Source organism: Drosophila albomicans, unplaced genomic scaffold (assembly GCF_009650485.2).
Source record: "Drosophila albomicans strain 15112-1751.03 unplaced genomic scaffold, ASM965048v2 utg000125l_pilon, whole genome shotgun sequence".
Taxonomy (NCBI): Eukaryota; Metazoa; Arthropoda; class Insecta; order Diptera; family Drosophilidae; genus Drosophila; species Drosophila albomicans.
In genome coordinates this window covers 131,315-146,485 of record NW_026263522.1, presented here as the reverse complement: position 1 = coordinate 146,485, position 15,171 = coordinate 131,315, and the positions used below count along the sequence as shown (strand labels likewise).

The 15,171-nt window shown below is 41.2% G+C and overlaps 1 protein-coding gene across 1 annotated transcript; it reads left to right on the top strand.

The window, feature by feature from the left end:
* The first annotated feature begins 240 nt into the window (after positions 1 to 240).
* LOC117565178 (uncharacterized) lies at positions 241 to 1,790 on the top strand. Its single transcript, XM_052008300.1, has 2 exons — positions 241 to 262; positions 1,436 to 1,790. Exons 1-2 carry the CDS (start codon positions 241 to 243, stop codon positions 1,675 to 1,677), a joined length of 264 nt encoding a protein of 87 aa, XP_051864260.1. The 3' UTR covers positions 1,678 to 1,790.
* The last annotated feature ends 13,381 nt before the right edge of the window (positions 1,791 to 15,171 follow it).

Here is a 15,171-nt window from a genome sequence, read left to right as displayed (position 1 = left end):
GTAATATTTTGCTTTTATTCAAAATGGGTAGCGGGTATTTCACAGTCGAGCACACTCGACTGCAGCTTTCTTACTTGTTTTTTTTAGTAATTAATACCGCTCTGTTCTGCTTTCATTACAAATGGGTAGAGGATAGCTTACAGTCGAGTGTGCTTTCTTATATGGAGTTATAAGATGTATATTGTGAATAACTTTGTAGCATTAGGTTTCTAGTCTGTTCGTTTGTATTGGTAAATGAAAATGGACAAAACTCTTCATATAGGTATATGTATGCCTGGAGGTGCTTTTTGAGATAAAAAAAAGCCATCAGTCGCTGGGGGCCAAATGTGGAAAGTAGAGTGAGTGCAGAAGTAGTTCGAACCTCAATTCGCTCAATTTCACCATAGTTGCCATAGTCTTGTGGCACGATACATTAACCTGATGAAACGGTTTCTTTTGTGCCACCTGTGGACACTTTCTTGATAGCTTGGTCCAGTCGATCCAGCAGCTTCATATAATATTCGCTGTTGATTGTTTTATCTTTCTTCACGTAGTCTACAAACAAAATCCCAACATACGGACGCCATAACCTTACCCGCCGATATTTGTGTATTGGCACGCTTCGGACGGCTTTTACTGGGTACCACCCACTCAGAAGACTGACGACTGGATTCTGGAGTCTAGTGGGTGTATCCATGTTTCGTCCATGGTTCCGTAACGGCGAAAAAATCGGTCCTCTTGTGCTTCAACATGCTTAAACACACCTCGGAACCATCGCGGCACCCACTTTGAGCAGAGCTTCCTCATATCCGCTGCCTTCTGATATCTTTGAGGCATCAGCTAACTCCTTTAATTCAATTTGCGGTCTGCCAATACCATTTATCGGATTTTTGCGATAATTTCTGGCGTAACTGCTGTTTTTGGACGACCGCTACGCTCAGCGTCTTCGGTGTCGACACGACCACGTTTAAATTCATTGTACCAATCCTTATTTGTTGATTTTCCCGATTTTCCAATCAAAAAACAGTGTCTAATGAGGACATGAAATTCCTTTTTTTTCCATATTGTAGAAAAACTCAAAGGTTATTTCATCTTAAAATTTATAACTTAAAAGCACGTGGTCGCAGAGTTGTAAAATTTTTACACAGAGGTTATGATAATCGACACTATCGATAAAAATATCGATGTCTGCCCGGCCCCCTATGTCGGGTCGTGAACTAATTAAGTGGTGTAAATATCCAGTTTTCAAAAACATTTATGAAACATAGTATGTTTTGATGTTTACATCTATTTTTTGTTAGTCTTAAATCACGTTAATATATTAGTAAGCGCATTGTACATAAAAGCATTCAGAATGTCTGAGGTATTTTTACATGTTTTTTTTGTGTTATATATATATATATATATATATATGTATACATTTTTTTGTAAGTAATATAATTTATTTTTATTTCAGAAAAAATTAAATTTCCAATTCATGACACTCATCTGAATAAAATTTATGGAAATTTGCGGAATGCTTGTATTTTAGCTGTTTTGGCACCACTCTGCTTTTTATGGCGTGTAACAATTTTGCCCCATATGAATAAATATAAGAGTTTTTATTCTAATTATGATCCAATGGATTCCTTTGATCGCATGCAGACTGGAGGTTACCTGTCTTCGTGCCCAAAAGAAAAAGATGACAAAAAAAAATAAAATACAAGATACATATATATAAAATACACGAAAAATGTAAGGTTGCGTAAATGTCAGTTCCAGTAGGTGAAAGAAAATCCAAATAAATGAAGAAATATTGCCCAAAATAATAACGTTATATTATAACGATAATAATATGACTGGTTCAATAAATCTGCAATTACGCGAAAAGACGCTCTCTGCGATGAAATCGCTAATGTTTGTATTATGTTACGGACTGTTCGGTACTCAGGTGGAATTCCATCCCCTAGTCCGCACAATCGGTACAAAACAGCTGCTTAAAGACGGAAGAAACGCATCACTAACAAAACAAACAGCTGCCGCGCAATTGAAAATTTCGCTAAACAAAAGGAAATACAAAAAAACAAACTATTGGCTATATAAAAAAAACTACAATAAATACTTTCACTGATCCATTTTGTATTCGAATAGGGCCCAATTGGACCCCGGCGTACCCACCCTGCCTAAGATGGCCACATCAGCGCCATCTCCCTTGCGTTGACCACCACATCAGTGGCTGCTCCTCATCCGGGGTAGCGCTGTGGAATTCCCCTCCCCTCCATGCTGAGAAGACTCACACAACCATGTTCAAGGTAATTACAATTATATCATCCATAAATTTCCTTAATTACTAACATTTAATTAATTTATTTTTTATTTCCAGATATTTGAATTTTATTACGGCTACACGGAACAGGATTTGAAGCAAAAGCAAACAACAATGCAAAAAAAGTACCAAATAACGAAGTAGGAACGGAGCAAAACAACAACGGTCACAACGGCGTAAAGGACAACTTTTATAATTCGCGCATTCGGAAGATTGGCATATATATGTCGGAAGACCGGTAATTTCATCCATTGTCACTTAAGTTTTATAATCGATGCGGCAGCACAGCGAGTTTCGCTCACACTCGGTACCGAAACTAGACTAAATCTACTCTCATCGATCATTATGCTCAATCCTGCTCTCTCAGCATTCTCTCTCTCAAGTTGAGCCTCTATCGTCATCTCTTTCTCTCTCATGAATGTACTTCCCCGAATTTACAACTTCGCAACAATTCTGTGCTTCCCTGAATTTATTGTTTCCCGACATATATTTATTTATAATTTTATATACGCACGTTAGTTTGCATTTGCATACCTTTACTTACATCGCTTAATCATCTACCTTGACCTGCCTAAGAGCTCTTGGGATTGGTTAAGGGCGATATGGGTGAGGTGATGTAGAAAATATGTGCATATATATCTCAATTAGTAAACATAAATGTATCAATCCTGCCGCAAGTAGTTTTTAAAGCATATTTGTATTAAATGAATGTGTTTTGTCGTCCCTACTCTGTAATTTTTACAAGGAAATAAATTTGAATTTATTTTACTTTAATTTACTTTACTTTGCAATTTATAATGTCCTTTATTTTGTTTTTTATTTCTTTTTTTTTATATCTTCTAACAATTTGTGATCGACGACAACTCGAGCTCGATCGAGCAATCGTTACCACCGGTAATGCGGGTATTGGGGCGTGTCGCACTGGAGATCAGAACGAGCACGGCCTGGCACTGACTCACCAGTCGAATTTCTGCTCCTCGCTCAACGTTGGCGTGTCGTCTGACGCTCGCTGTCCCACGCGTTGGTGTGTTGCACCGGCTCGTTAAAGCGCTGTGTGTCTCTTGCGGTGACGGTTGTCCGCACCTGTCCAGCGGTGATGCTCTGGTTTTTGCTGTCGTTGCAGTGGTTGTAGCTGTTATTGCCTTCTTCGCGCACACACTCGCAGCAACACATATGCACACAATTTTTCGTACAGATACCAATTTTCCGAACTCTTTTTTCTTCTCGGTGGACCGTCTCCAACCTCGATCAAGAATCAACTCCCTAGACTCAGCAAAATCCACATGCTAACCTCTCGTGAAAAAAGTTGACGTTCTTTTTCATCTCCTATTTAACAGGAGGAGCATTTTAAAACTCCCTCCATTTCTTATCTCCGATATATCGCCTCGTGATATATCGATAACCCCCCAACTGCTGGCACAAACGATACCTAAAAACGTAACAATACCAGACTTCTTGTCCTGGTGTCAGGAGAAGTTGGCGTGCACACTGATCATAGCGCTGACGACTGCGTTCGTAGGCCTTGTAGAGATGCTCTTTCACTTGACTTCGGATGATGGCCAGTTTATCCCGGGCTTCTATGTCGGTGATAGTATGATCCGACAGCGATCTCAGTTTCCTGGCCAACTTGTATTGGTGTCCGTTTAAATACATGTGTTGGCCGAACACAGCGAAAAACGGCGTCACTCCAGTAGCGCTATGGACGGCGTTGCATATCGCTGCTTCGATTTCCGGTAGGTAGGCATCCCATTCCCGGTGGTCGTTTTCCAAATACGCTCTTATGCCAGATATTACAGTTCGGTTTACGCGTTCAGCGGCATTGCTTTGAGGCGAATACACCGGCGTGCGCATATGGGTGATTCCAAAGGCTTTGACCACCGTCTCAAACGATTTGGAAATAAATTGCCGTCCGTTGTCGGAGTGTATCACCTCCGGTGCTCCGAATTTAAAGAATACTTCGTGAACTAGGAAGTCCACGACATCCGCGGCCGAAGCGTCTCTCATCGCCTTCAAGAAGGTAAACCTGGAAAAATGATCCACGACTATAAAGATCCAAGCGTGCCCACGTTTGGATCGTGGATATTTCCCAAAAAGTCTATATACAACTTCTGGAATGGGGGATCGGTGAGCATTTCCTTTCCAATGCCGGCCTGCGTTGAGTAATTCAGAGTTTTCGTCTCCTTGTAGCACATACTCGTACAAAGTCTTGTACTTGTACCGCCATGCCAGGCCAGTAAAAATGCCTCCTCAGTGCATGTAGTGTTTTCGCCACCCCGCCGTGAGCTGATGTCTCGTCCGAGTGCGTTTTTTGGATCAATCCCGCAGTTAGTGAATCGGGTATCCACAACTTCCAGCTCGCCTGGGTCGTCCTACCGTCAACCGACTCCTCTGTTACTCTCTTAAACAGGATGCCACTCTGAACTTTTACATCTGGCAACCGATATTGTTGCCTGGTGACCTCGTTGACCAGCTGTTTATAGTCGGTTGACTCGAACTCCGTCGTCTCCATCCCAAGAAGATCCTCCGGCATCACACTCAACTCCTCTACGCTTCTCGACAATGTATCCGCAACGACATTCTCAGTTCCCTTTCTAAACTGCATTGTGAACGGAAAAGCCTGGAGTTTCAGTGCCCACCTGGCCAGTCTCCCTGTCAAGTCTTTGAGACTCATGAGCCATTGGAGGCTTGCGTGGTCGGTGATCACTGTGAAAGGCATCATTTCAACATACGGCCTAAATCGATGAATGGCCAACTTCGCGGCCAAGCACTCTTTTTCGGTGACGGTATAATTGATTTGGTGCCGGTTGAGTTTGGCCGAAAAGAACGCGATCGGTTCCTGCTGTTCATCATCCAGTTGGAACAAAACAGCTCCGACTCCGAAGTTCGATGCGTCACACTGAATGTAGAAGGGCTTTTTAAAATCGGCATGCACCAAAACGGGTACCGTGGTAAGTGCCTTCTTCAATTTCTCCACAGCGTCCACGGCTTCCTCACTCAGCTGAAACTTCCCACTCCTTTTCTTTAGAGCATTTGTCAGTGGTACCGAGATCTCTGCGAAGTTCTTAATGAATCTCCGATACCAACCAGCCGTACCCAAGAAGCTACGCAGTTCCTTGACCGTTCTTGGAGCAGGGATGTTATTGATGGCCTCCACTCTGCTCGGGTCCATCCTTAAAGTGCCTCCACCTATGATGAAACCTAAATAGTTGTGGTTCCTAAAGGAGAATTTGATTTTGGCCATGCCAATGGTGAGGTTCGCCTTCGTTAAACATTCCGCCACTAACTTTAAATATTTCAGGTGCGTGTCGAAATCTGCCGAGATGATTAGCAAATCGTCCAAGTACACGAATACGTTGGACCTCAGAGACGTCGGGATTACTTTGTCCATGAGTTGGCAAAGTTGCTGTGCTGCATTGCATAACCCGATGTGGCGATGTGGCATGTGACGAAATTGGTACAGCGGTCGTCCCGGAACTGTGAAAGCTGTATAGGCTCTACTGCTTTCCTCCAGCTCGATTTGCCAGAAGGCAAACTTCAAATCAACACTTGAGATGAAGTGCGTCTCGTCGATCCGCGAGAGAATACCTTCGATGCATGGAAGGGGGTACGCATCGTTCACCGTTACGCTATTCAGCTTCCGAGCATCTAAGCAAAATCGATTTTTGCCGGGCTTCATGACGACCGTCGTCCTATTGCTCCATGGACTGTTGCTCTCTTCAATGATGCCCAACTGAAGCATGTGAGGTAGTTGTCTAATGACAATTAGAGTTTCAAAAAACAAAAAAACAAAAACATCTGATTGTCACAAAATCAAAACATCAGCTGATGTGCCAAAGCCTTAATTAAGTTGGCAACTCTACTTAGCATAGCTCAACTGTTGAGTCTATCGAACGGGGAGAATTGCATTGATCCACACAGAGATGCTTTGAGCACTCACTAAGGGCAGCCATTTTCACTTTTGCAACTTTTTCACTAAGAACATACGTATTACATCAGACAAAAAATTTGCAAAGAAAAAATTGCAAAAATAAAGATAAAATAGTACTGTAACCAAGAAAGGAATACCAACACCTTTGGGCATCCAACCTGGAGTGGTCGTCTCTATTAGAGAAATTGGAATTGCTAAATTTTCTCTTTGCCACTGATTGCTAAGTTGTGTCAATTTGTATAGACCTTGCGGTAAAAATGTTATTTTATGCAGCTTATTGGCCATACCGCTGGCAATTGCACCCGCTAGACCCTCTATAGAGTGGAATAGGTGTGGCACATTGCCTCTTGCTCCAATTCTGCAAGTGCCTCAGCCTCAGCAAGTGCCTTCCGGGAATCCACGAAAGTTCATAGAAGTCCTCGCCATACTTCCCACTAAATGCTCGACCCTCCGACATTTCTATTTTCCTATCAATCTACTGCTAAGTAAGAAAAACTACAACTACCAAAATAAACTCCTATAATAAATAATTAAACACCATAAATAAATTATTATTATTATTAGGTGGCACTAAAACCCATTTCGGGTTTTGGCCGACCTCAGCGTCTCCCTCCAGGCGCCTCTGCTCTTCGCGCGCCTCCTCCAATTAGAAATTCCCAGCAGATTAAGGTCCTGCTCTACTTGGTCCTTCCATCAAAGATTTGGTTGTCCCCTTCGTCGTCGCCCGTAGTCGACTCTCGCTTCGAATACCTTCTGAGCTGGAGATTCTTCATCCATACGCACAACGTGGCCGAGCCAGCGCAGACGTTGTATCGTGATGCGCCGGACCACGTCCACGTCGTCGTACAACTCGTACAGCTCGTGGTTCATCCGAATGCGAAAGTCGTCCCCAATCCGAACGGGACCGAAGATCTTGCGAAGAATTTTCCTCTCGAACATTCCAAGCGCTGCTGCATCTGTCATTGACACTACTAATGCTTCTGCGCCACATAAGAGCACGGGTAGGATGAGTGTCTTGTAGAGTGCTAATTTTGTTCGGCGAGAGAGGTCCCTATTGCACATTTGCCTACTCAGACCAAAGTAGCACCTATTGGCAAGTGTGATTCTTCGCTTGATCTCCAGGCTGACGTCATTTTTAGTGTTAATGGCAGTGCCAAGGTATGTGAACTCCTTGACCACTTCGAACGTATAGTTGTCTGCTACCACCTGGGAGTCTAGACGCCGCGCCTCCCTGCTTGTAGACAGCATATACTTCGTCTTGCCCTCGTTTACCGCCAAACCCACTTTTGCTGACTCTTTTTCGATAGCGCAAAATGCAGCAATGACATCACGCTTGCTGCGGCCAATGATGTCAATATCATCAGCGTAAGCAAGGAGCTGGACACTTTTATAAAAAATAGTGCCAGCTCGATGCACACCGGCTTTCCGCAAGACCCTCCATCACAAAGTTGAAGAGGTTGCACGGGGGTCGCCTTGTCTGAAACCTCGAACGGTATTGAAAGGTTCGGAGAGGTTCGTTCCTACCTTGACAGAGCTGATGGTGCTGCTCAATGTCATCCTGCAAAGACGTATCAGCTTTGCAGGGATACCGAACTCAGACATGGTGGCATATAGGCGTTCTCGTGTCGGACTATCGAATGCAGCTTTGTAATCGACAAAGAGATGGTGTGTGTCAATTCCATTTTCTTGGGTTTTCTCCAGTATTTGGCGCAATGTGAAGATCTGGTCTATGGTGGATTTGCCAGGTCTGAAGCCGCACTGATAAGGTCCAATCAGTGTGCTGGTATACGGCTTCAGTCGTTCACATATGTATTACGCTCGATAGGACTTTATATGAGATGGCAATCAGGCTAATTCCCCGGTAGTTGGTGCATATCGTCGGGTCGCCTTTCTTCAGCACAGGACAAAGGACGCTGAGATTCCAATCGTTGGGCATGCTTTCTTCTAGCCATATTTTGCAGAAGAGCTGATGCGTGCACCTTATCAGCTCTTCGCCGCCGGCCTTAAACAACTCTGCAGGCAGTCCATCAGCACCGGCTGCTTTGTTGTTTTTGAGTCGCATAATAGCAACTCGGACCTCGTCATGGCTAGGTAGTGGTATATCCACATTGTCGTCGATTGGTGGTATCGGGCTGCTTCCTCCAATGCACTATGGGCAAAAAGTCGCAAAGTGCGGCATTTTTACATTTTTTTTATTTTTTGAATTAGAATACTTCAAGAATACTGAAACATATTTTTAAAAAATTTTAGATTTCGTTGGTAATTTGTTATTCGCCCATATTTAAAGACTATGGTCTGGACCCTCTAAGAAAAAAAATTGGCGGGAAAATTTGTGATTTTTTCTGTCAGATTTATATTCAAATATTAAATCAAACAAAAAAGCTTGAATATGGAATTTAATCGTCAAGGTATATAATATTAATTTATTGGCACTAAATTTTTAGTACATGTGATATATTGTCCAATAGTGCAATGTGTTGTTGGTATGTTTTTAGGTTCCTGGTAACAAATGTATCTGTGTTTCTGTGGAGTGTAACTTGTGGGTCTAGGCCGGTCGAGGCAATATTAAAGCTGAATGTTATTAACCAAACTGTTAACAATCAAATAGTGGTTAACATTTTTGCCCGATTTACGGCAAAACTTAATATTGTAGTTGTATTTACGTCTTGTTATTCAACGTTACTTGATTTTTGGAGCAACAACAACCGCCAACAAACTGCTGTGAAGATGATGTTCCACCCGAAAAGCCTGGTCGTAAACGCTTGACGTATACTGAGGCAGGACCAAGGTTAAAGTGAAAATTAGCATTTGAACTAGTCTATGAAACAAAAAATTCAATGCTATTGTTGCATGCCGTTTTGAAAAGTGTTTATATAATTTTAATTGCTACATAATGTGAGTTTTGAGGTATGCCCATTAAAAGTTAAAGCAGGTACTTGATGTACTTATACATTAATATTTTATGAGTGGTATCCAATGTCTCCAATTTTGCATAAAGTACTGGTACATTGGCACCAAATTATGGAAACTTCCGTACTTCTTCTAGTGGCTCTCCGAAAAAGGCGTCAGAAGAGCGCAAAAAAATTGTACAAAGTCGACATGTTTTCTCATGCAGGGAAAAACAGCCGACTGAATACTATATCAGATGTGTTTCAATAGAGCATTGGATTCCTCTGACCCACTGCTTTCAACTATAAATCTAAAGAAAGGCCAAAGATTAAACTATAAAAAAGCCTACCAAGAGATATTATAGTTCTTTTGGAATCTCCTGATATTGAGCCTCCAATAACATGGGCATGTAGACAATAATGATAATCAGGTAGAAGAAGGCGGAGATAATGAACTCGAAATTTTCAGGCAAAGTTCCCTGGAGTTGGAAGAAGACCTTTGTGAAGAATAAATTATTAACTGGGCACCAAGGTATGGAGTCACAAAACATAATATTGGGCTCTAATTAATTTTAATTTAAAATGCGAATTTGCTAAAAATATTTTAATTTAATAAATTTAGTTTAATTTGATTAAATATATTATATTTAAATATTTTAAAAGAAATTAAAAAAAAAAAATCGAAAATTATAACCTCATGGTAAGGTGGGCGTGGTCCAATTGAAAAAAGAAAAAATCCGAAATTCTATCTTTATTTTTTAGGTATATGTACAAAGTTTCATGTTTCTATCTTCAAAAATGGTAAAAATGCCGCAATTCGGGACTTTTTGCCCCATAGTGCAATGGCGGGATTGGTGCCGTCATCGCCTGCTAGCAGCTTGGAGAAATGCGCCCTCCATAACCTCAGCGTGCACTGCGTATCTGTAACCAGATTCCCATTTTCATCTCGACAGTTAGATGCTCCGGTCTTGAAACCATGTGTCAGACGGTTGACTTGTTGGTAAAATTTTCGAGCATCATTTCTGTCCTGCAACACCTCGAGTTCCTCGCACTCTCGCTTTTCTTTCTCCCGTTTTTTCCGTCTAAAAAGCCGCCTCTCTTCCTTCCTTTTCTCCCTGTAACGTTCACACGTAGCTCGCGTTGCGCGCCAGACTGCAGCGTTCTTCTGTAGGCGGCGTTTTTTGCCGCAGCTGCGACGCGACACTCCTCGTCATACCATTGGTTGCGTGTGGGTGGGCGCTTGAACCCAATGGCTGTTTCAGCGGCAGCTCGCATGGAGTGGGATATGTGCGCCCAGAGTCCGCCGGCGTCAACAGGAAGAGGGGTTGGTTGGTGGAGCAGTTCCGAGAGGTGAGTGGAGTAGGCTCTTGCTGTCCGTTGTGATCACAGCCTAGTGACGTCAAGCTTTCGTTGCGTGATGGGGCGCACGTTTTTCACTCGGCATAGCCGCATGCGTATCTTGGCTGCGACAAGATAATGGTCCGAGTCTATGTTGACTCCACGAAACGTACGCACGTCCATCACGCTTGAGGCATGCCTTCCGTCTATCACAACATGATCAATCTGGTTGCGCGTTTTTTGATCAGGGGATCATCCTTGTGGATGTCGAGGTGCCGAAATCTGGTGCTACTCACTACCATGTTTCGCGCCGCGGCGAAGTCAATCAGCCTGAAACCGTTGTTCGAGGTGGTCTCGTGGAGGCTGAATTGACCGACGGTGCGGTCAAAGATGCGTTCGCGCCCAACCTTTGCGTTGAAGTCCCCGAGGATGATCTTCACGTCGTGGTTTGGGCAGCGGTCGTATGTGTCCTCAAGTCTCGCGTAGAATGCATCCTTAGCAGCATCGTCCTTCTCCTCCGTCGGGGCGTGCGCGCAAATTATGCTAAGATTGAAAAATCTAGCTTTGACGCGGATTGTAGCCAGCCGTTCACTCACTGGGGTGAAATTGGAGACGTGGTGGCGAAGTCTCCGGCTTACTACAAATCCGCATCCAAATTCGCGCCTCTCCGCATGGCAGCTGTAGTAAATATCGCAGTTTGCTCGCCTGGAGCAACCTTGTCCTGTCCATCTCATTTCCTGGATGGCGGTAATGTCAGCCTTTAATTTCTCGAGGGCATCCGCCAGTTGGATAGAGGCACCTTCCCAATTAAGGGTTCGGACATTCCAGGTGCATATCCTTAAATCGTAGTCCTTTTTCATTTTGTGGTGGTCGTCAACATAAGGGGGGATCCTTTCCGAGGCTTTCGCTTTGGTTTTCCTTGGGCTTCTTTTTTCCGAGGCGGGTTCCAAACCCTGCGCTCAACCATTTACGGTCCGGATGACCCGCTGCACACATTAGCTCGCTATCTAGCGGATGCTAGGATAGCTACCCAGGAGGTGCCACGAGGAGGCTGTGTGTCAACTTGCAATCATTCGTAGACAGAGATCGCACTGGCGGCCACCAAGTTGACCGCAATCAGAAACTTTACTCTGTACGAATGAAAGCCATCCCATCCCCAGGTGGACTTTACACTGCCGAAAATAACCTTAGTTATATGGAAGTTCTTAATTTTTCAAGCCAGGACAAAACATTCTGTTTAGATACATATTTAGAACTACAAAACTGTAGAGAACAAGATTATTTTGAAGTGAACTTAATTCAAAAAGAAAATAACGAAACGACATTCAATAATCAGGATTTCAATACTTATATACGAACTCAGCACCGTGATAATGAGGAAATTAGCCAACTTAAGAAACTCTGCTTAGAATTTCCGATGCTGTTTTTCAAAGATGGAAATACCATACCTTTCACTAATTAGAACCACAGACGAAATTCCCATTCACACTAAACCCTTTCGTTATAGCCAAAAAGAAAGACAAGAAATGAGGAAACAAATCGATAACCTGCTGGAACAAAAATTAATTAGGCCTAGTTATTCTCCATGGAGTGCTCCAACGTTCCTAGTAACAAAAAAAATTGACGCCTCAAATACAAAAAAATTGGCGATTAGTTGTAGATCATCGCAAATTAAATGAAAAAAAATATTGAAGACAAATATCCTATATCTAACATCAATGATGTGTTAGATAGAATTGGCAGGACTAAATACTTCACAGCATTAGATTTAACTAGCGGTTATCACCAAATCGAGATGCATCCGAAAGATATAAACAAGACGGTATTTTCAACTGAAGGAGTACACTTCGAATTTGTAAGAATGCCATTTGGACTTACAAATGCCCCAGCCACCTTCCAAAGGGTTATGGATAACGTTTTGGCCGACCAAAATGGCAAATGTTGTCTAATATATCTAGACAATATAATAATATTCTCTATTCTCTAATTATCTTGATTTAAAGCAGTCTTTAACAAATTAAATAATGCTAACCTTAAACTGCAACCTGCCAAATCTGAATTTATGAGAAAAGAAATTGAGTATTTAGGTCACGTGGTTACGGACAGAGGAATTAAACCAAATCCAAAAAAGATTAGTGCTATAAAATCTAGGGTTGTTGATAATATATCAAAATATCAATATATCGATATTTTTTCTAAAAATGATATATTTATAACGTGATATTTTTTTTGCCCAAATATCGAAATCACGATATTTTTTTTTGATATTTTTTCCTTGGTCACTCTAAATTCAAAACGTCGATTGAAACTTTCAATTTAAACTTAAATTAAATTTGAAATTTGACAGAAGAATAAAGGGAAAAATTAATGTTAAATCAAATTACACAAGCATAACAGGCGGCACCGCGAAGTGCATTCAATCTCAATCTCATTCAACTCAATCACAAAAAGAATTGAGCGGTGTGTCGGAGCAAAATAAGGAGCTGAAACTATACTTTAGTTTGCCCCAAACTGCGTGGGAATGTAACCCGCTGGAGGTGTGGAAATCCATAGGGCGACCATGCCGGGCCTTTACAAAGTGGCCATGCGACATTTTATCACTCCAGGCAGCTCGGTGCCTTCAGAGCGGTTGGCATCCGCAATAAAATGTGTAGTTTGCGATGCTAGAGTGTTTTTAAAATCTTTAATTCTGCCAATTGGGCTTGATGTTACATTTAGATACATATAAGACATAAGACATGTATATATATATATATATATATTGATTAAAAATATAATTAAAAAATGTAAGTTTATAAATCTTGTTTTCATTTTATTATCCAGGAAAAACCAGTTTTATTAAAAAAAATCAAATATATCGATATTTTTCGGTGATACTTAGAAATATTATTATCATATTATTTGATTAAAAAAATATCATCGATACGATATTTTTTAAAATTTTCGACAACCCAAATAAAATCATTTCACGTCTTTCCAAAAATCATCTAGAAATTCACCAGTTGAGAGGTTACATTCTTCCTTAACAGAAATATATCGCATTATAATAAATAAAAAAAAGGAAAAAAAAATGGATTGTGATGATAATGATATTCTTACCCGGTATTGCCCATACAAAAGTATTTCTTTAATAACTTCCACAATTTTTATCTGATCGCAATCAAATTTTTAGAAATCATAAATACTATATTTATTATATATTATATACACCAAAATTCGCAGCTCTATCTTTAAAATTTCGCTTGTTATTCGATTTTTTGGTTTGCGAGGGCGGAAGTGGGCGTGGCAAAAATTTGAAACAAACTTGATTGGCGTGTATGGGCAAAATCGCCTGCTATGTATACGCATGCTCGCCTATACATATATGTAACTATATGCATACAGGCTTTATAGGCAATGCGATAGCTCTGGTGGTAGAGTGCAAGCCCAACATGTGTTACTTTTATATCCGCTACCCATAGGGTAGAAGGGTATTATAACTTTGTGCCGGCAGGAAATGTATATAACAGGTAGAAGGAGGCATCTCCGACCCTATAAAGTATATACATACATATATTCTTGATCAGCCGAGACGATTTAGCCATGTCCGTCTGTCCGTATGAACACCTAGATCTCAGAGACTATAAGAGATAGAGCTATATTTTTTTTTCGACAGCATTTGTTATGTTTGCACGCAGATGAAGTTTGTTTCAAATTTCGCCACGCCCATTTCCGCCCTCGCAAATCAATAGCAAGCGTTTTCAAGCTACAGCTGCAAATTTTGGTGTATACAATAATAACTAGTATTTATGATTTCTGAAAATTTGATTGCGATCAGATAAAAATTGTGGAAGTTATTAAAGAAATAATTTTGTATGGGCAAAACCGCCTACTTACTAGGGTCTTAGTTGCTTTGGTCGACAATCTGGTATATTATGCCGTCTATGGTATATTTTGAGTCTGGTACTATGTCGATATAACAAATATACAATTTGATATATTTTAAGTATTTTTGTATTTTTGGTATATTTTGGAAAAATACCGCAATATTTTGCTTTTATTCAAAATGGGTAGCAGGTATAGAGGTAGAGCTATAATTTTGGTTCGACAGCTACCCTATGGGTAGCGGGTATTATTATAGAAGTTATTAAGGAAATACTTTTGTATGGGCAAAAACGCCTACTTACTAGGGGTCTTGGCTGACAATCTGGTACATTGTGCTGTATATTTTTAATGTGGTACTATATCGATATACCAAATATTAGTATATTTTTCGTATTTTTCGCGATTTTGGTATATTTTGAAAAATACCGCAATATTTTGCTTTTATTCAAAATGGATAGCGGGTATCTCACAGTCGAGCACACTCGACTGTAACTTTCTTACTTACTTTATACATGTAAATAACCTAAAAGAAGAGTTATTATATTTAGTCAAATCAGGAACTTTAAGCCACACTTTGGAGTGCTAGCCGGAGAGAAACCTAAATTTGTGAAGTTGAAAGCACGAGGCAGAGATTCCCACCACAGAGGCGTCAATTCGCGCCAATTGCAGCGCGCTATTGCAAAAGATAGCGACTCAAGATGGTAGTCGACCCGTGCTGAGCGGAATCTCAAAGGTACTTGCGAGCTCTCTCAAGCTATCATCTGGCTGCACGTTTACTGTGCCGTGCTCGCTTACGCTGACTGTGGATCATATGGTTGTCATCGTGACAGCGGTGTATTAACCAAACCCTAAGGGACGAACTGGATAAA

What these genes read in the sequence shown, in the direction of transcription:
- LOC117565178 (XM_052008300.1), top strand. Translation starts at nt 241, where the DNA reads ATGGACAAAACTCTTCATATAG. An exon ending in GGACAAAACTCTTCATATAG is followed by an intron (nt 263 to 1,435) that starts GTATATGTATGC and finishes TTTTTATTTCAG; the next exon opens with AAAAAATTAAATTTCCAATT.